Here is a 27,215-nt window from a genome sequence, read left to right as displayed (position 1 = left end):
TATCATGACAAAGGTGGATAAAGGTGGAGAGGATTTCATTTAATCCATGGACAGCAGTGAAGATCACAAATCATTGAAGAAAAAAGGTTCAGAGCACTGTCTAGTGGGTCTAAATGACCCAACTCCCAATGTTAAAGTGCCTAGGATAGCACAAGGGTTAAATCTGTTTCTCCGCTGTGTTTTGTGACTTCTTCTGACTCTACAGAAGGAAATTGATCTCCTTTGTATGCAACAGTGACCAAAACTTGACACTTAAAGGACAAAAGCTTGCAGGTGCTTTCTTTTTACATTAACCGATTTCATAACTGATCCTAAATGGGCCCATGGTGCCTGTAATTCCACACATCAATAGCTCCCACTCCCACTCTGCTCTGTCTCAGAGGTGCACTCATGGATATGATTAAAAGAAAAGAACAATATCTTTCCTTTAGATAAAAAAAGGTACGTTTAGCCCTGCAGCAGGGAGATACCCAGTGACTTATGTCAGAGGTTAGCTGTACATTACATTTCAGTGATCTCTTCAAAGAGTCAATGAAACAGCAAAGCTAAAACTGGTAATCAATAGTGGCTGGAAGGCCAATAAGGAAGACTGCTTCCCAAAAACCCTACACCGTCTCATTTCCTCATCCCTGCGAAGCTGGGCAGCATTGAAACAATTCATCATGGGTGCACAAATGTTTTCTGAGATACTGGAATGTTTCTTTGTAGACTCGACATTCTTCACATTAGTTGTCTGCAAGTGGATGCATCAGAATAGAGCTGACGTTGGCCCCGCCCATTTCAGCAACTGCGTCACAACTGAGAGCTTTTTCAAATGACGAGTTTTAAATGTGCTCCTGATCCATAACGACTTGAAAAAAGAAAAACTTAGAAACACAGATTTAATCTTAAATTATTTTATATGTCCTCCATCATGAGAAAAAGGCTGCAAGAACACATAAAAAACACGTAAAAACACGATTTTCATTAGAATAAGTATGGTAAAATTGAAACCCTTAAACGGGACAGAAACATATTATACATGTATGTTTCTATCTTCCCTTTACAAATTGTAGTTACTCTATCCACAAATTGTTATCTTTAAATCTTTGAATAAACAAACTATATTAATTGAACTATAAAAAGTCTATAGAAAGAAATGCATGTCATTGTCATTAGGCTTATCACTGCTTCTGGGTTCACACAGTAAACCAAATCCACGAGTCACTACCAAATCCCAATTTCTTATTGGTCAATGTTCTACCTGGTTTAACTGGCAACATATGTTTAATGGACGCATGTTTTGTACGTAGAGCCCGAAAATGGTGGTTGAAAACAAAATGCAGAGTTTTGACTGCAGAAGCTAAAATGCGCGTTTACATAGACTTTTCATTGAAAGTTGTCACTTGAATACACATGGCCAAGGGCGATGTGAACGTAGCTTAATAGAAACAACAGACCTAAACACACTGTTGATATAATTAGGTGTAAATAAAAACAGCTGGAGTGATTAGTAGCTTAAACCTGGTTTGAATGAGACAAGGCTGGAGTGGAAGGTTAAATGAATGATCACTTAATACGAATTTCGCTAAGACAGACGTGAGTTTGTCCAAGTGCCATCTTAGATGACCCCACCCTTGCATTGACGTGTTCTCCCTACCATGACCAAGGTGGATAAAGGTGGAGAGGATTTCATGTAATCCATGGACACCAGTGAAGATCACAAATTATTGAAGAAAAAAGGTTCAGCGCACTGTCTAGTGGGTCTAGATGACCCAACTCCCAATGTTAAAGTGCCTAGGATAGCACAAGGGTTATTAAAAACACAGGCATTAAAAACTAAACCTGAGCATCAAAACTTAACAAGAGCCTTTAGGAACCCAAGCTCATCCACATCCAAAAACTGCTGTTAAAGCTCAAGCAAACACAAAAATATCAAAAAAAGCTTACTAAATCCCTGTTCTAGCAGCCATTTGTAGTTTCTTTGTGAGGCTAAATTCTTTTATTTGCTTCAATGCCCCAGTTCTTTTTTTGTCCAAGCTGGCAGTGCATGAAAAACAGCTTGGTCATTTTAGAAAAACTGCTTAAAAATGAGCATAAATGTGTTTCTTTGTTTGACGTCTGTATGGCACAAGAGTGGATTTGAAAAGAAAAAAAGGATTATTGATATAAAAGATTTTTCTTTGAGTTCATATGTATAAAAAAAGTCTGCACTCATTGTTTAGCAAGTTGGAAAGAGTACAGCAGAAATTAGATGCATGATTCTTAATTCTGAGCATCCTTGCATCCGACGAATGTAGTTTAAATCTTGAACTCCTGAAAAAGCTGGAGCTTTGATGGCCCCTGTTAACTGGCAGAGGTGTCCCCCTCACTACTTCTCTGTCATCAGCAGTTTTATATACAAGCCAGTCATCAATGTTGCATCCACTCAGTGTTGCTGCCTGCCTTTACTACTGCTGTCAGCCAGATAAGTAGATTGCATAAAACACAAATGGCTCGCTCCAGCTCCGTGCTGCACAACCACCATAAACCCAATGTTTGTCAAACGAGCTTCTTGGAATCAAGCCCCAGAATCTGCAGCGGATACTTTAACAGTTACGACTTGGCTCGGTGTGAGAGGAAGGCACAGGAGGTGATTTAACATCGTTTGGTTACCCCTTTCTGCTTTATTAGAAGGAGGACAGTCCTCTCCATCACTGCCTACTCACTTGCTCCCATTCATCTCTCTCTGTCAGCTGGGTTTACGTACAGTGGCACCTCTGAACCATCCTGTCCTCTAACAATGACATAGGAGGACAGCTTGCAAACTTCTTTACCTGCATCACCTGCTGCTTTGAAAGGAGTGCGTCAGAAACCATCCTGCTTGTGATCACGGGAAAGGTTTTCCAGATGTTATCAGGAAAGTTACTCTAGCACACTGCAACCAACTGATAAGAATTGTTGGTTTAAATAAGCATCATTTGTTTTCTTTGTAATTACAAATTTAATAAAAGTATAAATCCTTTTTTGAGTTGTCCTAAGATGTTTTGGCAAGACTGACACATCTGCTCCTCTATCCTGGCCATCTCATATGGGAGAAACTCAAGAATGACTCAGGTTTTTTGAAAGGCTTTAGAAGAAGAAACAGCCTGGGATTCAGAGGGGAGTCCCTGATGATTTATTTTTACTAGATCCCAACGACGGCCTCCTGTTGGACTTACCTCACCTTCAACCTTTGTCTGGACGAATACAAGTTTTACTGAGAAATTTCGGCGAAAGCAAATAAGAAAGGGAAAGCTGCACAGAATTCGGGCTACATTTGTTCTGAACTGCTTGGCCATCAGCAAGTCGGTGGTGTAGACTTGCAAGTGTGAATGCGTGTGATCTGCCTGTAACTTTTGTGTTGGTCTGATGTTAGAATTTATTGATGCAAATATTCGTCGAATCACTTCAGCTCCAACATGACCTCAATTTAACTTCTTGAAAGCAGCTTTTTTTTGTCATAGCTGGAAAAAATTCAGGCATCAAGAGTGAACACTGCTAATATTCAATTCATTTATCTATGATAGCTTTTTTTGTTAAACACAGACTATTGTTCCTATGATTTATTAATGTATTTATATATGTTTGCCTCTCAGGTCTTTGATAACAGTAAATCTTTTAGAAGTAGAAGCAAAAGATTAAATTTGGTCTGTATTTTTTGAGGTAAGATCAAAGCAAAATGACTTGAAGAAGATCATTGTTTTATACACCTTATAATCTCAATTGATGTCCTTCAATTCCAGCTCAATTATTTCCTTCAAGCTCTTTGTGCCGAGACTAACTTTACCAAATGAGCAGCCCCTGGAATAAGAATTAGTTGATAAATCCCATCAGAAAAAGCCATTTTTATCCTTGAAAGAAGTGCTGCAATGTCAGATGTGGTTAGTTATAAATGGGGCAGCATCCTTACAGACTGCAGCATTGTTTGAGTCAAACCATTTGCCCTTCCTGAGTGAGAACATGTCTCTGCATCCTCACAGGATGTTTCAAAACAGCCATCAAACAACCGGCTGTTCACTCTGAACCTGTCTGCAGAGTGAATATCTCGTGATCATTTGCTGCTGCATTGATCTGTACGAAGAACTTTTTTTAGGAAACTGCAGCACAGATGCATGTAACAGTTCTGCACCATTTGAAACAGTTAGCTCAAGTAATCATTCTTGATATATAATCTTTTCTTTCTGCTAGACGACAAATGTTAAGCCTAGGGAGCCAGTTTAGCTCGTGCTGGTTTGCGGTGCCTTCCGTCCGTGAAACCCAGGTTCGACTCCGGGCTGCTCCCTGTTCCCTTCCCTACCCTTGCCGGTTCCAAGCCCGGCTTGAGAAGGTTGCGTCAGGAAGGGCATCCGGCGTAAAACATTGCCAAATTTACCATGCGACTTGTTCGCTGTGGCGACCCCTGATGGGAGAAGCCGAAAGTGGAAGTAAGACAAATGTTAAGCCTAAAGAGTTAGATTCTTACTTAGAACTACAGTAAGCTAATAAGGACAAAATTTCTTTTACAACCCTCAATGCTGAGAGTCAAGCAGGGAGGCACTGGGCGTCATTTTTGGGGTCTTTGGTATGACTATGACATTTAAACTCATGACCTTCCGGTCTCAGGGGGGCACTCTACCATAAGGCCACTGGGCTGATAGTAATGGATTAATTGTAATATTGTGTCAAAAGATTGGTCATCTCCTTGTGTATAACAGCCCAAATGTCTTCTCTTTGATTAGCAGATTCTTCATCATAAATGGGGATGATAAATGTCTATTGTGTCCCTTTAGTTAAAGATGCTGACTCTTTCTAAACCTTCTTGGTACATCATCATTCCTCACAAACCGAACACCGGGTTTGCATTTCCTTCCCCTCTCCTTAATGTTATGAATGATGAAGCCAGGTCTTCCTCGTCTCTTCTGCCTCTGATCCTTCCTCGACCAGCCAGCATCCTGCAGCCCGATATCTACAGCCTCTTCTCAGCAGAATACCAGCTGATGAATGCTTTCACTGTGGCCGTTAGTAAAGGTGGAGGGAGTCAGCTCTAATTCAGAGGTACAGCTTTGGATGCACTGAACCAAATGAGGATGACATAAGATCTCCAGAGCTTGGATGTTTATGCATTTGGAGATATGAAGAGTGGGTTGCTCTCTGTTTTGACATTGGGTGATATAGTCGTCTTCCGGAGAAACACAAACAGAGTTCTATTATTGATGTGTGAGCTACATCCAATAAAATGCTTTTTTGTTAGTATCTTTGCTGGTCCTGCGTGGCAGAGGACGTTCTTGGAGTTTGATCTTGATTTTCTGCACAACAGAAGCCTTGTGGTGCCATGATAAAGTACTGGTGTCAAAGCCACTGGCACCAGCAGTGATCCACCGGCACTCTGCTGGACACACCCTGACTACCCGGCTCATTGGTTTCATCCATCTCCTCTCTTTCCACACAGCCAAGAATTTCAGAGCTGCAGTCATTAGTTTTTGAGATGAAAGGCAAAGGATGCACCACTGAGGGTCTCTGAATGTGTTTACACCGGCGGTGGAGTAAGGCCGAGCACACACATTCATCGACAGAGTAGAAGGGTGGTGAAGAATGAAGCAGAGTTAAATTCCTTGTATCCTTTCACATTTTTCCCTTGACATGGTATCACATGCTGTGCTGTGTAGCCACTGTTCCTGCAGACCCCTCAGCCATCAGGAATGGCCTTCATATCAGAGTTTAAAGCATCCCATTGTTCATCCAAACAGCAAAAACCATCATCTTTTTGTCGATGATCCATTTTTTCTTCTTAAAGTGACTAAAATCAGCAATAACTATCCTTTAAACTTTCACTGTTCTTTACATAACAATGTAAAATCGCTAAAACATCTCAAATGAAAAAGATGCTAGTGTAGACATAATGCTTGTAGACTGAATGGATAATCTCTGACATCACACATTGGATGCTGGTTACAAAAATAAGTCTACGGACACATTGAGCAGCTTCAACTCCGCCCACCATGCCATAGAAACAAGGACCAATTCTGACCAATGGCTGCTTATTGATGATTTCATTGCTTTGGAGCTAGAAAGCCTGTTTCTTAGAGTAATGTAACGATCACTTGGCCCAATTTTCATATACAGCCAATGGTTGGGAGCACAGACAAAAATAAAATGATGGAGTTACTGTAAGGAAATGTGAGCAAATAACTGAGCCTGACTGCCAATTAGCATCTGTTAACATCATGGCAGCACATCAATGGAAGTGTTCCAGCTAAACAGCGGTAGATATGGAAATGACATTTTGACACTACCAACAGAAATCTGTAGGAAAAAAAGCAGATTATATGATCAATACCTTTCCTAACAAGGCTGTTTTATTAAATGCCTTTAACCCTTGTGCTATCCTAGGCACTTTAACATTGGGAGTTGGGTCAATTAGACCCACTAGACAGTGCTCTGAACCTTTTTTCTTCAATGATTTGTGATCTTCACTGGTGTCCATGGATTACATGAAATCCTCTCCACCTTTATCCACCTTTGTCATGGTAGGGAGAACACGTCAATGTAAGGGTGGGGTCATCTAAGTCTTAGATGACCCCACCCTTACACTGACGTGTTCTAAGATGCCACAAGGGTTAAAACTTCAGCCCTTCAAAGTCTAACAGTTTCCATCAGTCAGAGCTCAATGATCAATAGTTCATGTTTGCATTAAGGTTTATTGTCTCTTATAATGTACAATATACAAAAATATAGAGTACAAAAAATTCACAGTGTCTAAAAGGCAGTGATTATAGTCTACATGACAGATCTAACAGTACACCTGGTAAGTTGCATAGAAGGGCCTCACGTCGCAGGGTACAGAGTTGAGATACGAATGATATGATGGGGGGAGGGTTTTAACCAGGCTAGCAGGAGCTTGCTTTAGATCAAAATGATTTGCACTTAACCACTATTTGCTAGTTCAAATTGTATAATAGTGTCAGGTCAATATCAGTGCTTCACAAAGTTGTTGTTCCTCTTGATTCCAACTCTCTGGAAACCTGGTGTTTGATCAGCTGCAGAGGTCATTGTCAACAGGCGGAGAGACACGTGGCGAAGCACTGTCCCCAGACAAACTTCCCAGTTTGCCTGTTTACTTAGCTGCTGCCCTTTTTTTTTTTTAAACAAACAGTGTTAACTGTACAATATACAGATACATTTACACATTCCTCGTCGAGAACGCTGAATGGGCGGAAAGCTGATGCTTCTATGTACAAATAGAGCTCTGGCATTGTGCGTGTACACTTAGCTGAACTCAAAAGTCAGATTAGAATTCATCAATCAGAAAAGGAGGATAAAATACAACTGTGAAAATGCCCTTTATAATTCAAACTGACTATAAATTATGTCAGTACTGAAAATGATGCGATTCTTTAGCTTGTAAACCCACAATAGAGAATAAAAAAAAAGGATGCTTAAAGAGGGACTACAAAACCAGAACTCAGGAAATGTATGAAAGCATTTACATCATTCAAAATACAACCCACACATAGGACATGAGCCTTCACCTACACACATTCACACACTCATGCATTCATTTTTTTTTCTTTTTTTTTTTTTAAACGGACAAACTTCTAGGCGAGCATAGCTAGGTTTTCTCTTTAAGTTGGGCAAAGTGTTGTTAGTATTTATAGAAGAAAAAAAAATCCAACAACCTCCAAAACAGTAAAAATCATGATTTAATTTAGAATATTTAACGTGTTGAAGATTAGAAATGTAAAACCCTTCAATGAAGTGAAAAAAAAGCTAATCTGTTATATTTTTTTTAACAAAAATATTTCTTCCTATGCTACAGCTCATTGCAACATACATCAATCAACATCCTCAAACAAATGGAAAAAAAACAAGTGCTTCTCTGCTAGCTTATTCTACTTTCATAGAAAACCCACTTTCTAGAACCACGGCCATATTTGATTTGACCGCCGCGTTAATTAGCACTCCGTAGAATTGCAGTCCTTCAATAGAGAATGAATTGGAGAATCAATTAATTCTCTTTCAGAAGTTTTTGTTGTTCTTGCCGAAAAAAAGAAAAAAAAAAAGAAATCAAAGGAATCACCCCTGCCATCCATTGGATACAGGCAACCTTGGCTTTCCCAAAGCTTTCAGAATCACCCCACACTCCTCACTTTGACCCCGTGAGTAGATGTCCTCGTTGACAAAAGGCTTGAGCCTGGAGTGGAGACGGGATTTCTCTTCAGCTGAGGGTGATGCTGTTTTGTTCTTAGTAGGCATACAAAACCTCAATCAACTTTAGTTCTTATCTTTCGTGTCTCGTGAAGTTCCAACAATAAAAGGAGTGCACCCCCCCCCACCAAACAACCAGGTCGATACAGATCTGTAATTTATTTAATCAATGAACTCATTGCATTTCCTCTTTTGTTGTTGTGAGCTTCCTCTGTGCTGTGCGGCAGGACAGGAACCATGTGAGCCTCCGTCCTCTGTAGCTGTTTGTGTTCCTCGGGAACTCGAGCTTGTTACAAGCTGAGAATGTGGAATGAGGCGTACAGCAGTGAGTCAAAAGTGTTTACTCGTCATTCATGCCTTATTCATATCAGCGGCTGGAAGTTGGGGAGGGCCCACTAGACCCGGCACCAGCAGTCCCAACAATCCCGAAAGTGGACGTGTTCTCCTTCAACTTTTTCCACTTGTTTTCAATCCAAAGCAGCCAGTTGACACAGCTTTATCCAGTCAGGCTCTTCAAAAAACAACCCCCCCCTCCCCCTGAATGGCTGACTAACGCTGTACTTCACATTGTACTCCAAAGCGACATCTTCTGATGGAAAAGTTCCACAAATGGCACTGAAATCACAAACCCCACCATGCAGAGAACACTGGGAGCGAGCAGAAGAGCAATGGTGCGCAAAGAAACCAAGCCAAGCTCTGAAAAAGGACTTCAGTGGATGTTGCTTCAGCCAGCGTGGCAATGGGGCAGTGTCCTTCTGGGGCAGGGGAACAAAGAGATGTCTGTGGGCTGCGTCTCAGCTGTTGTTACTGTTGTTGTAGGTTCTGCATGGCGAAGGGGAGGAGTTTGGTTGGTAGTCGAACTTTCCAAGCGTTGTGGGATAGTAGGTGGTGGTGTAGACGTTAGTCTGCTGGAGGGGCGTCGGGTACAAGTTTGATCTTTCATCTGGATTCAGGTTGTTCTTGTTCAACGTCTGGAGTGAGACATCAAGAAAAAAGGCAGAGCTTTATTGCCCAATATCTACAAAGCAGGACAAACAATGAATTAAACTTGTTTTTTTAATTTACACAAGATAAAAAAGCTGTGTGCAATTACATCTGCTTTTGTCGCACTGATGCCACAAAATTCTATCTTAAAAAAGCAAGACGTTTTTTTCATTTTCGGCCCTAAAGTGCAAATTACATCACCAAATCACAAAACCAAAAACTGCATTCCATTTTAGAGAACAAAACAACATTCATTGTGTTTCATTTTTTTAAAGTTTCATTTTGTTTTCTGTAAATTACTTTTGTTTTCCAAAAATGTTAATTTGTTTTTTTATGCTTATTACATTTTGGTTTCTGGATTTTATTTTGTTTTCTAAAATGGAATGCTGAGATTTTTCTAAAGATTTGATTTGCTTTTTTAATTGTGGTCATCTTTTAAGATGTTTTTGCGTGGCGTGATTTGGACTTTAGGGCCACCATTCATCCTTTAATAAGCTTCTTTATTGAAAATAATAAAAAGTCAAATTAGGAAATGTCTGATCTGCAGTGAATACAGAGTTCTCTTGCTATATTGCAGCCTCACAGGTTTTAAACTTTTGTGTGTTCTGCGTTCTGACTGGCTGTAAACCTTGCTAATCAATCTTCTCTGTGCTGTGTCTCCTTTACACAATTTGTTTACTTTGCTACATTTACAGAAATCTTTGGAGGGCAAAGCTTTTTGCTGGCGGGGCAGATGGCCCCCCTTTGTTCCCCTGTAGCTCCGCCCCTGACCGGATGTATTTTTCTGGCAAAGGTCAGAACTTTAATAGTAAAGAGAGAGAGAAAAAAGAAAATTTTCACATCTGTCAGGTAAAAGTGTGCATACTGAGGGGTTTTACACCGGAAGAAATCCATAATCCTGTAACATGTATTTCATCTATCGTGGGTTATTTTTAGAGCCCCCAATGAACGAGGGACAACTGTAACTAGTTTAAGATTATTAAGCATTATATTAATAAAAGTGCTAACTGCTCAAACAGATATCATTGAAGAACATCTACAAAAAAATGACAAACTACACTTTGACAAATGTTTGCATCGTACAACAAATCCATCATACAAAGTCATCTTTGTGCAAAGCATGTATCCATTTGGGTTCTTTGTTTATGTAGGCAGAGCAGTACATTTTTGCTGTGTTTATTACGGCAGACAGAAGCGATTCTCGTCTTCAGGTACATAAAAAATAAGAAACCCTGACACTGTTTGTGTATTTAAAAATGTCGCTAACAAATATAATAGATTGGATTTGTCAGGTCTCTGTAGTTTTTTAATGCAAAGGATGACATCAATTTACTGGAGTTGAAGTAAAAAAGGAAAACAAATGCAAAAGCAGCAGTTTTTTTGAAACGCTGTTGGCAAGTCTGCAGTAAAGCTGAGCGTAAGGTGAAACACATTCCACAGGAAGCATTAGACTAATGTAATCCATCTGAAAAGCTCCAGGGACCAAGGCGGGGAGATAATCAGGTTAAAGTCAGTGAAATATACTTCCAGGGAACTTAAATTGGCCTGAAGAAAAAGGGAACATATTGCACAGGAGTGCTGTTGTGCTACACAGAAACATCACTGGCACATCGAGCTGGGTCTGGCCACCCTCTGTGATCATTAAACAAAACGAGTTCAGCCTCTCAACACCACAAAGGTCGTCGGCGCCACGTTCACACCACCACAGCTGCAAGAGTGACGACAGGCATCACAAAGAAAGAGAGGTGTAAATTGGCACCATGTGATTTTATAATTTGGCTGAAGAAAAACCTTTAGGATCTATCTGGACTCACACACAAGGGCTGGCTTCAGAGAAAACATCTACTCAATAAAAAGAAGTGTTAAAAAAAACTCTACTTAGTTAGGAAGAAGAAAGATACACTGATGTTATTGAGATCTAGTTTTTTGGGCTTCAGTGAAAAAGTATTTTCTTTTTTTTACTGTTTACTAGCTCATGTCCACCACCTACCGTTGGAAGAGGCCTGGTGAAAAAATATCAGAGCGGTGCAAATCTCGAGGTTTGCGGGACAAAACAGAAACAGTTCATCGTTCATTGCCAGCATCCTTGCCATGGAGGATATGGATGTCCATCATGTCAGGAGAGAGGTCTTGGCTTATTTTTATTGCAAATACAGACTTTGTCGGGATCGTCGCTGTGTCTAGGTTCCCCAGATAAACTAGCTACGCTCTAAGTCTGGTGAGTTTGCAAGTCCCTGAATAGTCAGAGTTTGACCTGGTTTAACTGGCAAAACATGTTCGTTGGCCAAGCGTTTTGTACGTGGAGCCCAAAAAACAGTTGTAAAAACATTCGTAGCTATGCGTAAACGTTTTGAATGAGGAAGCCCAAAAGGCGTGTATACGCGCGCCGGCGCGCTACATGTTGTTACAGAGTGGATTACTCCTCTATGATGGATTCCTGGTGCAATGATTTGCCTTGGTTGATTGGAAGAGAATTTTTCTACATGGAAAAGACAACTAAAAAACAACAATACACTAAATGGTGAAGGAAAACATCCTGTACTAGACATTGCTCTTCAGGGGGGCAGGACTTGAAAGGTAAACGACTTCTGATGGAGAATTCCGGTTGTTTTTGTGGTGACTTCTTCAGAGGTGTGGCAAAAAAGCTTAAGTAACTGGATGTCATGTGAGTTGATGTAAATATCAGCTTATGCCCTTTCAAGCTACGCTCACACTGGCCTCAGCAACTTCAGTCCAAGCGACCACTTCCCATGAAAAGTGTATTAAATGTGCCTTTCGGGCTCCCGAATTTAAAACTCTCGCGATCACGCGTAGCTATACTAGTTTTAAAACATTTTTGGGATCCACTGAACGAGCATTACCTAGTTGAAAAAAAAACTCGCGCCCCCAGTTGTCCCACAACTTTATCTGGACGAAGCTCATCTGCTGGACTAATTCTTCTCTAGCTAATTCTTCTCTGAGAGTTCTGGTACATCGCCTGTCCGTCCTGGGGGAGGATCCTTTCTTCATGTGGACACCCCTGAGGTTTCTTCTTTTTTTAGGAGTTTTTCCTCACCGCAAAGGAAGATCTAAGGGCAGGGATTCCCAGCTCCGTTTAGTCTGTTTAGTTTAGAATTTTTCTATTGAATTCTATGTATTCATCATCCTTATGATGCCATGTTAACTTTACAATTACCGGTATAAAGGCCATTGAGACAGCTGTTGTTGTGATTTGGGGCTATAGAAATAAAATGGAATTGAATTGAATTTATTGGAAGACGAGCTGTGATATAAAAAAAAAAGGCTGGAGCAAGATCCGTGAGATTTGCACTGCTTCCACATTTCACACCCAGCCCCTTCCAACTGTAGATGTAGTAGCGCGACAGTGTGAACACCATATGCTAAATGTGCATTCAAGAATGTGCTTTTAGCGAGTCACATGCCCGGTGTGAACGTAGCATCCCTTGTACCAGAAGTGGGACGTTTTCTACACCAGAAAACCTAAATTTTCTCAAACAAAAATACCGCACAACTGAAGCTTATGGCTGTCTGAAGCATTGACAGCCTGCTGGACAAATATGTCCCAAGTTGAACAGCGTGTAAACGATGCCAGGCTTATTTGATGTAATAATGAGACTAAGTTGCATCCATAATCACTCACTCCTCCAGCCACTTTTTACATTTTACAGAATACAGACAGAAAAATGAATACTGCCAATAGACAATATTGGTGAACTGCTGAGATGGGAAACCAAGTTGCATTTGTTTATAAACTTGAAATGCGAGGAGCGTCTTGACTCGCTGTAAATGTGAATGCGCAGTAGACAGATAGCTGTGGGAGGTGCAGGGTTTACTAATGCTTTTTAAAGTTAATGAGCCCCATTCATCGGAAGTAGGTCTGTGCGCAGTAATAAAGGCTTAAAGCTTTCATTATAGGTTCTGTTTAAAACCAGGGTGCAAAGAAGAATGGCAATTTATCTTCTGTTGTTGGTGGCCTATTTAGATAAATGAAAGAATAAAAGCTCTGAATGCGACATGAATCACTTTTGCTGCCCCTGAATCATTGTGTGTTTCTTTAATTTTTAGTAATCCTGGAAAAACTATCTTTGGTATTAATATTTATGTTTTTTTGTCACCTTAACATTTGTTCAGGTGTCACTTCAGATCCCTTACCTTAAACTCCATCGGCGTGTACTTCTCATTCTTTGGTGTGGTGTTGCCCTTGTAGTTCAGGTGGTTTGGAGTGGTGGGATGAATGACAGCTGACTCTTGTGATGGCTTGTGGAAACGTTGACAGTACACATAGATTAGGAAGGACAGCAACCCCGCTCCAAGGAAACAGGAAACACCAGTGGTGATTAGTTGGATGGAGGTGAAAGCTGGAAAAAAAAAAGGGATTACAGTGTTGGTAAAAGCCAAGCAACATAGGTGCATTGCACCCAATTTTCACATCATTAATCAAAATGAATAAGACCAGAGCTAATAGTTTTGAGATCATTTAGGTTTCGTGGTCAAAAGACTCAAATCCATTCAAGGCATCTTGATTCTCTTTGCCACTTTGTCCTAAGTGGCCCTGAAAGTATACTTTTATGTGCTAAAACAATTCTTTTCTATTTATTCTAAGAAATGTATGTTTCTTGATTGATTTCCCTTCTAATTTGACAGAAATATTTTGCACTAATTAGTTCAAACTGACTGCGCTTCGTGATTTTATTCCTTTTTTAGTTTGTGAGCGTTTAACACAGACTATTTAAGATTGGATTTCTCGATGGCTGCATGGGCTGTTTAAATTTTTAATTAAGGTTTCTTCTTTCATCTGGAATTTTAGGATGAAAAAGTGTAAAGCTGAAGGTGAGTTTGGTTAAGAACTCAAGAATGCCACAAAAAAAGTCATTAAAATGTCCTCGTCTTTCCAAGGAAATAATGTGTCACCCTGCTGTGACTTTAAGTCTTTCATGGGGAAGTCCAAGCACAGAATTGAAAGTTTTTAAATTGATTTTCAGTGTAAATGTTATATTACATTATATAATATAATATAAAATTTTGATCCTAAAAGATTTCTTGCAGTTGGGGGATAATGTGGGGTTAAGCGTCTTACTGCAGCATGTAAGTCTGTAAGTCAAACTACTGGTCAACCATTTGGTGGAAGGCTGTACAAAGCCCATTGAGACAACTGTTGTTGTGATTTGGGGCTATAAAAATAAAATGGAATTGAATTGAATTTATTGGAAGAGAGTTCTGACAGAAAAAGCCCGGGGCAAGATTAATGAGATTTGCACTGCTTCCACAGTTCACACCCAGGCTCTTCCAACTGTATATGGCGGACATGTGCTAGTATTGAGTGGCGCGACAGTCTAGTGTGAACACCATATGCTAAATGTGCGTTCAAGAATGTGCTTTTAGCGAGTCACATGCCCGGTTTGAACGTAGCATCCCTTGTACCAGAGGTTGGACGTTTTCTACACCAGGAAACCTAAATGATCTCAAACAAAAATACTGCACAACCACTGAAGTTGGTGCAATATTGAAGTTTGTGCAACCGTTTGGTGGGAGGCTAGCAACACGTGTTTTTGCTCTACAGAAGCATGTCTGCCACATGAAAGAACATGGGAAGGGCTTTGTTTCCTATGTCCATCATAGGCATGGCTGGTCATGACCTGATCAGCGGTTTTCCAGTTTTCTCCTCTAGGACATCACAGTAACTACTCTGACATTATTAAATAGATCCTGTCATTTTCGTTCCAACACTTGCATCCATTCATCTTCTATTTCGATTTTGTCCTGTGGAGGGTCACATTTGGTGATGGAACCAATCCCAGATACTTTAGGGCAAAGATGGGGTACACCCTGGACCGTTCCCCATCCCATCACAAAGCCACAGACACACTCCCACCCATGGAAAAACAAACTATAAGAAGTTTTTTTGTTTTTTTTTGTTACATTCTTCCACATTTTTCATTTTTTTTAAACATCAGGGCAGAAAAAAGCTTACTTACTATCTTATTCCTCACACACCCCAATAGTTGCCATGATGAAATAATCTCTTATTCCTTTTCCCTGATAGCGGACACTATGTGATGTTCAATCAGTGATTCCTAAAAACATTCTTGAGGTAGTTTTATGCTAAACAGTTGCAACTATTAAATAAATAATTTTCAATTTAACATTTTAGCCTCAAATAAGCAGACATCAGAAACTACTGAACTACTTTTTCAAATTGATGTGCTTGTAAGTTGAAGTAAGGTGATTGACTAGACCAGGCATGGACAACTCCAGGCCTTGAGGGCCACGATCCTGCATGTTTTCCAACATACCCTGCTCTGGCATGTTCTGACTGGCTGTACAAACCTGAACCAGGTAATCAGTCATGATCAGGGCTTGGATATCTGGAAATCATGCAGGTACACCGACCCGCGAGGCCTGGAGCTGGACTCAAAAAGCCATCATTCACTGGACCGCAGATCAGACGCTCAAAGGCAAATTGATTGAATCTGCATCCATTCAGAAAACCTTTGGTTGTTCCCAAACGATTCATCATCACCCCTATCAAACACCTTTTGCCCCTTAAGGAGAAAAATTACCACAGGAATGAGCATCTTCTGCAGCTCGTTTGCCTTCGAGGGTTCAGACAGCGTCGCCAATCTTTTAGGAACATTTCAGGAAGCCATGTGGAAGTGTACCGCTCAGCTAGGAGCCACAGCAGGTATGTGTTTATGAACTATTAGTTGATCATGTGTAATAGCATTGTGTTGGTGTCCTTATCAACCCTAAAATTACCATTAAACACAAACCTTGCTGGCATTACAGTGACGGTAAACTCAAAAGCGACCACTAATGTGATGACAGCTGTCAAAATCAACGAGTCAGCTCTGAATAGTTGATGCAGCTGAACATGCTGAGTAAGGCAAACCTCATCAGTCCCTGCTGCAGTCACTTCTGCCTCCCAGGTTCTGCTTTGATGCTGTGAGTTAGTGTGTCACAAACTATTAAAGCAGAGCAGGTAAGAGCAATGGCACAGGGTTACACTTCCCTAATAAGCTGCAGCTGCACACTTCAAACAGAGTGGTAAAAGAACGAGAGGCCTTTAACATTTTTAATACTAACAAGTGATGAACACCTCATTTGTTTGTAGGTTTTACACGTTGAATGTGCTATTTTCAGAACGCACCAATCCAGTTTTGACTTTTTCTCAGAAATGACAAACAGGTGCGATATGGTCCTGTGCAGTATTCCTTCCAGAGCTGAGATATAAAGTTTGTGTGTTTTTGGTAAATCACTTAAACTACCAAATGTTTGTTGGACATTTTTAACCTTTGATTGTAAGTAAAAAATAAACAAAAAATTAGGGCTATGATAAAAAAAAAGATTTTACGTTTTCTATCTAACTGAAAAACTTATGTTACAAGCAGTTTAAAGTTGCATTCCATCAATAAAGTAAATTAAAAAATTTATCTAAACATATTTTTCTTACTCTTGCTTAAAGAATATGAACCCATCAAAATTATATGTACAGGTTTAGAGGTGCATCTAACAGAAAATTCCAATTTTATATGTACCTGGGTGCCAGAAAAGATTTGTGGCAGAAAGACTTTTAATATGACAACAAAAAGGAATTTTACTACTTAAAGTCCCACTCCAATCATCTTTTGTTATAAGTGTTCCCAGTGGTCTTTTAATTATAATTATTCAATTTTTAGCCACAAAAAAACTGTAATTTTCTAGAACATAGGTTCTGCAGAGTAGCAGTAGTTCATTAGAAATTTATCTCTGAGTTGTGGACGGAACCATTGGTGCACAGCAACCCCGCCCCCACTTCTTATCACCCACATGCTCTCCAGCTACCTTACAGCCCCTCACACCCCCAAGCTGACATTACTGTTGCAATGAAAATGGTGAGCAATATTGAAGTTATCAGACTAGGAAAACAAAGACGTATATGGATCTATGGCTTGTGGCCCGCTGATTGTGGCTTCAAGTCATTGCTACAAGCTTTTTCCAACTGCACTGTTACATCTGCCCCTGATTCACAATGATTTGAATAAAGAAATAATGCAATTCTGAGCTTAATTTTCTTATATATATGTCCCCCATCATCAGAAAAATGCCACAAGAACATGTCAAAAACACCAGAAATACCATTTTTTTATCAAATTGGGTCTCATAATTTTGTCCACAAAAGTTCTTGGTTCAACTGTCGGCGTTTCTTTTGCACTTAATACGCACAAAGTGGGTTCCTCTTTATTTTTTGGCTTTAAGAGGTTTATACAGGATGATATACTAAACATGAAAGAAACATTTGATGCATGAAAACAGACATCATGTTCCAGACATCTGTGGAAACATACAGGGGCAAAACAAACTTGAACAAGCAGGCAGACAAAGCAGAGGCAGCTGTTAATCCACTTACCTCCACATTGCTGGTCCTTATCAAAACCAGATGCAGGGAGAATGACTGTGGAGAGGAGAGGAACACAAGTCAGACACACATGCATGCATGCACACACATACACACACATGCACTTCCCACGGAGATACGGTCTTCAGAGGACAAACCGTTGATGGTGATGGTGGACGCAGGCACATGCAGAGACAACAACAGTGAATGACAAACTGAAGTGTCTGTCTCCAACGCTTTCGAAATGTAGAAGATCTTGTTGGGTCCTAATGAGCCTTTTTTTAATTTCTGGTAAAACAATTCACTGCAGAAAAAAATATATATCTTGAAATTTCCTAATTTGCAGGAATCAGGAGAGTTTACTGTGAAGGTAAACCGTTTTAATTTCACTTCCACAGTAAGTGATTAGTTTTATTTTTCTAACTTCCTCAGAGCGCTCTCCCACAGCATGTGACCTTAATCAATGCATCCACAGCTTCATTGACATTTTGCAATAAAATACGATGTGATTTGGTGTTGTGATATCCTATTAATATTAATCACATTCATCTTGACTCATCAGGTATTCCGAGGCGGGAGAAGCCGGTGCTGGAAGGCCACCAGAGATCATTTGAGAGGAAACTTTTGGAGATTGGCATCAGCATAACAAGCTGCACTGAGGGCCAGCAGAGTGAATTGCTGACTTATTAGATTCACGTGAACTTAATTATGGTAATTAAGAGCAGCAGATGAGTTTAGTGCACAAAGACAATTTCAGCTACACACAAGCAGAGTTTAGGATGACACATACAGCTAAACGACTGTGATACACTAAACACATCTGACAGTGACAGACACAAAAGGTCTCCAAAGCCCAACTGGATCTTGAATAATGGAGTAATTGTAAAATAGTAAAATAGTAAAAATGAAGAGTTATTTTAAAAAGAGCAAATATATTTACAGTGTGGCCGCATTTTAAATAAAAACATGCTTTGACAGTGTTTTAACTCCTAATGAATTGCACTCTTTCATTTTTGCATTCTTCAGTTTTTCTAGTTTGCTTCAACCTGAAAGGCCACAAACTGTACACATACTCTGGAGTTTAATTAAAACTTATCACACAGGTAAAGTGTTTAAATTTGTAGGTAAATATAAGAAAACAAAGCATTTACATCGTACTGTTTTAACACTAGGAGCCATGTTCATAGACATTCTTTAAATGCGTCGGGGACCACTAAAGTCTGCCAAACTTCATTATTTAAGTTAATTTGTGATGAATATAATCATTCTAAGTGGGGTTTCTTTGTAGAAGATATTTCAAGTGCAGATTATTGCTTTAGGTATAAACTTAGTATTAGTAGACACATCACATTAATGCCAAAACCCACCTTTAAAAGGTTTTCATCTATTAAAAGGGGTTGAAGCTGATTTGTTCAAATTGAACTTATCTATCAAAAGCTCAAATTTGACCAAATCTTATTTTGCCTCATAGACTCAGACCTAAGATCTGAGAAGTTTCAGTCAAGTTTACATAAATGACATTAAACAAGAAAGCAGTAAATGAAGGTTTGTACCAGAAATTACTTTACTTACATCAACCTTGATGAACCAAAATATATGATAGATATTTACTAAATTTTAATAAAGAAGAACATTTTTTAAAACATTTTACAAATTTACATAGACTCCTCCAGCCAGTAGATAACGATCAGAACTAACTTGGCCTTAGTGAAAGTGAAGAATTATTTAGGCTGTAACTAGGATCTAAGGATGTTTTTGTAATTCATGGGGAACATTCTCCTTAGCGCAAATTCTTGGTTATTTTCAAAAAAAGATAAAACGATGATCTCAATCAATCACAGCAACGCCTATAAGAAAAACTGTCTGTTATGCCCTTGGAGCAGTTCTGTTAAGACGTTGTAAATTATTCATTCTAAATGGAATGATGATCATTTCCACACCACTTCAAGTTGTTTTACACACCAACCATGCCATGTGTGTGATTGTCGTTGCCTTCAAATGGACACATATCCATAAATATATAATAATAAATTAAAAACAATGTCAGATCACAAACCTATTTTAGAGTCATATATCTACAACATTTGAGATAAAATGACATACTACTGTGTTTTATGATTCCCATCATTGGTGTTACGCTGTGGATTCAAGTGGTGATTTTTTTAGAAGCTCACTGACAATAAAAAGCTGGGAAACCATCTTATAAACAAAATTCCTCAGTTGTTGGCCAAAACCTTTCTTTTTATAAATACCATAACTATAGATAATCTGAAAATGGTGACGTCTTGGAATTTATGACAATAAAATACTTGAAATATGTAAATGTGAGTACCTTTTTATGTTTGAGCTATTACGCTTCTATAGTATTTATCTACACTCACTGGAAAACACAGGAAATTATTCTTGCCCCATTAAATACCTTAGAGAAGGCTCAGCAACCAAGTGAAAAGACCCCTCATCCTCCTCTAACACTACAGGGAGGGGCTGCAGGAGTGCAACATCTATTCTGGCTTACCGGGTATTTCATTGCAGTCTCTGCGCTGAGTGCTGTTCCCCACGCAGGGGATGCTGCTCTGAGAACCGCACACCCGACTCCTCATCTGCAAGCCTGAGTCGTCACAGGCGGACCACTGAGACCAGGTCATCCAGCCACCTGAACACAGAAAAGAGATCAATCAATGCACAGCCAGGCAGCATGAGACCAAAGAGTGCCCACCAAGCGCTCACCACCTGCCCCAGTAACCTTACCAGATGGCCAAACAACCCAAATGCAACAAAAAAAGCTGTTGTGCTGTTAACAGGACTGAAAGAGTGAACCCAGACAGTTGGTTTAGTGCATAGCGGAGATATTTGTCTTCCGAGCCAAGCTTTTATGCTGTTTCCCAGGAGCAGCTCACCAAGCAGTAAACAAAAGCTTCAACCCCGGAGAAAAGGAACAGTCCCAGCTCTCGGCTCCTCTCTTTGAACCGTGCACTCGCTGCACTCGTCTGGCCCGCATGCACGAGCACCGGAGTGGCAGTCGTGCAGGCTATGGCAGTGAAAGGCTCGAGAAAAACCTGCTGGAAGTCGTTGTGCTCTCAAGTGTGAGGTTTTGGCACAGTCACCCCCAGTGGTGGCAGAGGACAGGCTCCTTTTGCCTTTCCTATCAGTCTGGTGTTCAGCGACTGGCTGCAGAGTCTCCACCACCTGTTCTTTTCTTTCTGCATAAACATCTGACAGACACAAAAAAACACCTGAAATATGCTTAACAGCCATGCCCACCCCCCACCCTACATAATTGCCTAATTCATTCCCTTTCTTTTCGGTCACTCAAAGGGACTGTGATTAAATTTTTGCCTTGCATAAAACGCTCTCAGGCTTGTTGCTCCCTGTTAGGATGCTGTCCTGACAATTCTTCCTGCTAGCCTCCAAGAGCCTTTAATCAAATGACCTGTGACGAGGGCCCCAAATATCCCTGTGAATGACAGCCAGTCTGGCTGTAATTACACATTCAAAGATGGCGGTGGCTCCAGGAACGCCGTGATAAGATGACTGATGGCGTTCCTATCAAGAAATATGCAAACAAGGAGACAAATAAGGACCGGTGCAAGGGGGTTAGCGGGATGCGTTGGTCAACGTCAAACAGAATGACATTAACTTGATGTAACGGAGGTGGATCAGCATCTGGTGATGGGGGGGGGGAAGGCAGAAAGCCATTAGGCTTGCTTTGTAATTACCAGGGAGGCTGACTGTATGCGTTACACTCCCTGTGACTGACGGTTAGATTGATTTCAAATGAAAAGCATCCGAGGAAAGGGTGCTGAGACAAAAATGTTTTATGGATCATTTCTGCTCTCTGTATTGTTATTATAACAGCAAATGGACAGAAAAAAACAACAAATCAATACAAAGACAAAAAGGAAATGGCAGCAAATATGTTCTCATGTGGCTCCAATTAAACTCTTCAGTTGTTTAAAGTCCCATTCTGATCATCTTTTGATTTTTTGTAAAAGCGTTCCCAGCGTTCTTACACTCTCTTCTCTTCGGCCCCTCACAACACCAAGCTAACATTACCGGTACAACAAAATTGCCACAAATATCTGAGCTGTCCAGCTGTACAGTTTTGAGCCAGATACCAGCACCGACGATGTTAACAAAGATGTACATGGATCTATTTGTCTGCAAGTGGATGTATCAGAAGGGAGCAGAGCAAGGAGCCCACCCAGTATTGTCTACGCCACAAATACGATCTTTTTCAAAAGGCTGCTCCTAATTCACAACTATTTGGAAAAATAAATATTCAGAAATGCATTTTTTCATTCGTCATCAGAAAAATGCTACAAGAACAAGTTAAAAACCACCAAACACACTTTTTACATCAACGTTGCTGTTTATTACCTATCATAGGTCCACAATGTTCAAGATGCTTTTAAGGTGGAGTAAATGCAGAGGGACATGAAGTTGTATAAAGAGACAGATGCTCAATAAAAGGTCACCTGATCTGTGACGTCAGTAAGTCTGATGGGTCAAATCCTCTCGTCGATAGACATACCTCAGAATTCAGCCGCCTTAAACAAGGTGGCAAAGTTGTCTAATAGGGAGGTTTTGTGTTTCTGGCAGCTGCTGCAAACAATCTCAAACAAATTTATTTGTCCACATTAAGTCAATAAACCACATTTCGGAAAATTTCTTCAGTTTGACTGGACCAATGTGAACTTTCCTATACAGGTTTACTTTTGCACTAATATTGCAGTTTAAACCACTGTTTTTTTTTTTGGTCTATGCTTTTAAAGGCACAATATGTTTTTTGATTTCCCTGTTCATAAGAGCTCAGCGGGTGCAGAAAAGACTGTTGAAAGTACGACTTGTGAAACCATATGAAGGTAAAATCCTCTGGAGGTCCATACATAGTTTTTAAAGGGATAGAAATTCATGAACGACCTGAACTGAGACAAAAAGTAGTGCAAATAAAAACAAAATACCTTTGTTTAAAGATGAAAAATAACTTTAGAAAATGTTTTGTGTTGAAAAGGTTGATTATTTTTATGCAACTGAAGTTCAGTTTTAGAAGGAACCCTTCTCCAGCACAGTGTTCTTTCTTTGTGTTGCATCAGACCAACACAGCCCCAACTGTAGAGAGGCACTCAAATATTCAAATGCATTATGTGCAATTTTCATATGTGCAACATCATTGAATCCATTTTTGGAGCTTCTCTGAAAGGCTATTATGACACTCAAAGCTTTAGCTACGCACAGGAAGAGCACTACGTAGGAGGACGCCTTTTTTCAGCGTTGGTGTTTACCTTGGATTTAAGAGATGAAATCAGGCATTGTGCGCTCAGAAATGACACATCTGGGCATGTGTCTCGGCGCCATGACAGAGGAAGGCTATAATCTTAGGCGGGATCTTACCGTCACATGTGTGGGTGTTGCACAGGGCTTCCTCTGTGTGAAGACCTATGCAAATGTCCCCCCCACTGGCAGGTGTGGGGCTGTTGCAGGAGCGCGTCCGTTGATAGTGACCACCACCGCAACCCACGGAGCACTGAGACCAGGGCGACCAGCAGGACCAGGCACCGTTCACTGCTCAACACATATGCAAGCCGGTTTACAGACATTTCAATTAAATGGTTGTAATGTCTTGAAGATATTTTCTTTTTTTATTTAACACTACAGTACTTTGAAATTGTTTGAGGCAACAAATGTTGCTTTAAATCTCCAAATCTTGCACCTATGCTGTTGTGGGGTTAGGGTTAAGATTGCAATTGTTCAGTATTTTTTAGTCAATTGGTTTGATTCTGAGATTTCAGCGGTGCACACCTTAACCCTTGAACACCAGAGATGTTGGCAGCGACACCTAAATAGCACACACTCTTTGACAAACCGTAGCTCTTCGACCGTTTACGCGATCAAAGTAAATCAGTGACAGAATCAGCTGATTTATGGCGACTGCATCGGCACTTGACTGCAGTCACGTGTTGCACATCATCACAAGGCTGCTCTTCTGCGCGTCAGAACCCGTTGGGATTACATGAACTGTGTAAACAGTTAAAGAGTTATGGTTGTCGAAAGAATGTAAATACTGGAGCTAAAGATCCAATGTTGAAGGATTCAAAGATTTTTTTAGAATATCCTTTTTTTGGGATTGAGCTACAAGTTGGGTTCCAAAACCTGCAACTTTCATCACTTCAGAGTCAGTCAAAGAGAAAAAAGCTCAACACGCATCCTTTAAATGAGGAGCTGACGGCAGCCAGACAATTGCATAATGTGAATGATATGTGTTTTTTCCAGGAATGTTCCCACATACATATGAATATATATTTAATGACCTACTCAAATCATCTTTGATCTCTTTTAAAAGCGTTTCCAGTGGTCTTTTAATTATGATTATGCCTTTTATAAACAAAATAACATAAATAAATAATTCTTGTTTTTTAGGACATAGTTTCTGCACACCTCTAAGTCGTGGGTGGGACCGTTAGCACAGAGCAACCCCACGCCCCCTTCCCTTCCCCGTTGCCTAGAACCTAAAATAGGGAGCTTGTCGTCTGCGCAGCAAATTTTCTACGTCGCAAACACTCTGTTTTAGAAATGACATTTTTTCTATCTGCTTGAGATTCATAACGATTTAAATAAAGAGATACTCGGAAATAAAATCTTGAGCTCAATTTTCTTTGTATATTTCCTCCATCAGGAGAAAAATGTCAATAACATGTTAAAACAACCAAAAACATAATTTTCACGGTATTAGGTCTCTAAAGAATCTGCTATTTCTACAAAATGGAGGTTAAATCATTTAAGTGTTGAAGCTAGATTGTTGATGCAGCTTACACAAGTTTTGCCTCTATGCTTGTGTGTAGTGATTTTCCTAAAACTGCCTGGATTTTAAAATAACAATTGATAAATACTAAATAAACCATTAATATACATAAGCTATAAAGTTTTGTGTTTATAAAATAACATTTCTCAAGATGTGTAATTTGCGCAGGAACATGGCAGAATGACAGGTCTCCCTGTGGGAAACATAATTAGTCTTTTGTTTGTCTACGTGGTCGTGTGTCATCTTCCAACACTACTATTCTTCGCTTTCCCTCCTTCCGGGTTTCCATCCTCCTGATCACACTTTATCTAACCACTGATTCTTCCTTCCCATAGGAACAGTTATCCGATTGAATCAGAAAAGCGTGACTGACTGACTGACTGACTGACTGGCCGATGTCTGTCTGACTGATGGAGTGAAGCAGTGTTGCCAGGTAACATCACATTACTGCAGAAAACTCCTTTAGCTGAGTGGATAAGCGTGACACGGAGCGAGGCACACTGCGATCACTTAACTCTGACCGGCTCTCGCAGCCAGCCAACGCTTCGCCTGACTGACTCTCACTAACCAGCTATTTATCCGGCTGGCTGGCTGAGCATCTGAGTGCTGAATTACAGAACAACTCACTGATCACCTGGACGACTGTTTTTACTACTGTCTGCTGGTCCCGCTGTGTGGCTATGCTTCTTTGTTCTCTTTTGTTTTGCAGAACGCTGACGTCCATGACTGTCGTGGGGGAATTTAGCTGCTGTTCAAACCCTGAGGTTGGAAAAGTAATTAGCTGAAACCAAATCTTAGCAAAACTGTTGACCAAAGAACAGAGAGTGAATTGTCATCTTAATTCTGTAATATTTTTGTTTTAATTTTTACAGCGGCACGGTGGAGCAGTGGTTAGCGCTTGTGCCTCACAGCAAGACGGCCCCGGTTCAAGTCCTGGCTGAGGGACCAGAAAAGCAACATCAATGGGGGCCCTTTCTGTGTGGAGTTTGGATGTTGTCCCCATGCATTTTCTCAGGGGACTCCGGCTTCTTCCCACCCTCCAAAAACATGCTTCATAGGTTAATTGGTTGCTCTAAATTGTGAATGTGTGTGTCAGCCTGCGACCGACTGGTGACCTGTCCAGGATGTCCCCTGCCTTTGCTCACAAGACGAATGAATGATTTTTTTTTTTACATTTTTATCAAACCATTGAACTTGTCAATGTTATGTAAGATGTATAGATAGAAAAAAAAAGATTAACATCGCATTTCTGAATATTGCTTTATTCAAATTATTGTGGGCAAAAAGATTGTAGCAGTGACATAGAAGCTACAATCAACGAAATAGGGTAGGCTTACTCCACCCCATCAGTTCCGGCCAAAACGTAACCCTTGTGCTATCCTAGGCACTTTAACGTTGGGAGTTGGGTCATCTAGACCCACTAGACAGTGCTCTGAACCTTTTTTCTTCAATGATTTGTGATCTTCACTGGTGTCCATGGATTACATGAAATCTTTCCACCTTTATCCACCTTTGTCATGGTAGGGAGAACACGCCAAAGTAAGGGTGGGGTCATCTAAGATAGCACAAGGGTTAAAGGTGAATTTCAGATGAACTCCTGTTGCTTTACAGAAACTAAGACCTAAAAAACGACACAGTTTTTCAAATTGTGACTAAAATGTCATAATTATAATTGAAAGACCACAGGAAACACTTTTACGATAGATCAAATGATAATTGGAAAAGGTCTTTAAGAGTTATAGTGGAAAATGTAAGAAAAGTCTCTAATAATATCTGTTTTTAGACACGATTGTTTTTCCAATTTTATCTACAAATGCAGTGATGTTTATCCAGAGTTCTTATCAGAATAGAAGTGTTTAAACCAATGCTTGTGTTTTTTCCCCTCCTTTCTTGGGTGGGAGGAAGTGCTGGTCCAGAACTTTCTGTAATAAAACTCTAAATTGAACTGGAGCTGTCAAACGGAAATGGCCACATACACACCTGTTTCCCACACACTAACAGCCTATTCATTTTAATCTCCCCAGTAATCTATATCGCCTCCATCCTTCTCTCTAATTTCATCATCAATTACTATTCGGCACTCATTCTCTCTTTTGTCACCGGCCTTGTCCTTCTCACCTGCATGTCTTCTGGGGACACACGTGACCAAACTGCAGTAATCATGGCTTTCTCCAGCGGCTACTTTCATCTGAGAGGTAACCAAAGCTGCCGTCTTTGTGCCCCCTTAGGTTAAATCTGTCAGTAACTCCCTACCGTTGAGGGTTTCAAAAGCTGCTGAAAAATCAAACGGGCTCGCAGGAATTTGTCCCACAGCAGCCAGAGATAAAAAATGTATTTATAAAGCTACAGGAATGAATGATTGAGGCAATCTAGCAAGACGAGTTCAAATATTCCTTTACAGCCTGGTTTGTTGAAAGTAGAGTTCTGGGTCAGCTGATTGTGGTTTGATGGGGGGTAGAAAATGGAGAAGTTCATTTGTGGAAATACTCTTCCTGCACTGCCACTAATGCTGATAACTATTAGCTAATGAAGTTAATGATCCACTCAGCACCATTTCACTTTCTACACTGACCTCTTCTTTATTCTTGGGGCTCGTCTATCTAAAGAAGAAAGAAATAAGCTAAGAGTTGATTTTTTTATTATTATCAAAGTACATCCTTGCAGCTGTTTCCAATTTTTAAGTAAGTGAGGATGCAGTATGAATAAACAAACTTGTGACTCTATGGCTTAAAGCTGCCAAATACTGATCAGGAATCGTAAGGAACAAGAGAGAAGAGATCATGATGGAGGATTTGAAGTATGGAGGGTCAACAGTCCAGAGTAATGGAGAGTGTGGAAAAGAAGGGAAGAAGCAAGTGCAGGCAGGTTAGAATG

General features: G+C 40.2%; 1 protein-coding gene across 8 annotated transcripts in view; it reads right to left on the bottom strand.

Annotated features, from left to right (window-relative positions):
• Positions 1 to 6,657: 6,657 nt before the first annotated feature.
• sema5ba (sema domain, seven thrombospondin repeats (type 1 and type 1-like), transmembrane domain (TM) and short cytoplasmic domain, (semaphorin) 5Ba) overlaps positions 6,658 to 27,215 on the bottom strand; it is a 210,072-nt gene continuing 189,514 nt past the window's right edge. For 3 of the 8 annotated variants that reach the window (XM_011489256.3, XM_078939654.1, XM_078939658.1), the window contains 6 exons: positions 22,934 to 23,104; positions 20,599 to 20,754; positions 20,058 to 20,195; positions 17,555 to 17,599; positions 13,321 to 13,526; positions 6,658 to 9,155 (listed from right to left, as the gene is read on the bottom strand). In XM_011489256.3, coding sequence (XP_011487558.1) covers positions 8,979 to 9,155; positions 13,321 to 13,526; positions 17,555 to 17,599; positions 20,058 to 20,195; positions 20,599 to 20,754; positions 22,934 to 23,104 — 893 coding nt within the window. In that variant the 3' untranslated portion in view covers positions 6,658 to 8,978. The remainder of the gene's footprint in view (positions 9,156 to 13,320; positions 13,527 to 17,554; positions 17,600 to 20,057; positions 20,196 to 20,598; positions 20,755 to 22,933; positions 23,105 to 27,215) is intronic. The other 5 variants (XM_011489257.3, XM_078939656.1, XM_020713350.3 and 2 more) reach the window with 4 other exon arrangements.

The sequence above is a fragment of the Oryzias latipes genome, chromosome 21 (genome assembly GCF_053564925.1).
Source record: "Oryzias latipes strain Hd-rR chromosome 21, Olatipes_Hd-rR_3.1".
In the NCBI taxonomy this organism is placed as follows: Eukaryota; Metazoa; Chordata; class Actinopteri; order Beloniformes; family Adrianichthyidae; genus Oryzias; species Oryzias latipes.
This window is presented reverse-complemented; position numbering and strand designations above follow the sequence as displayed.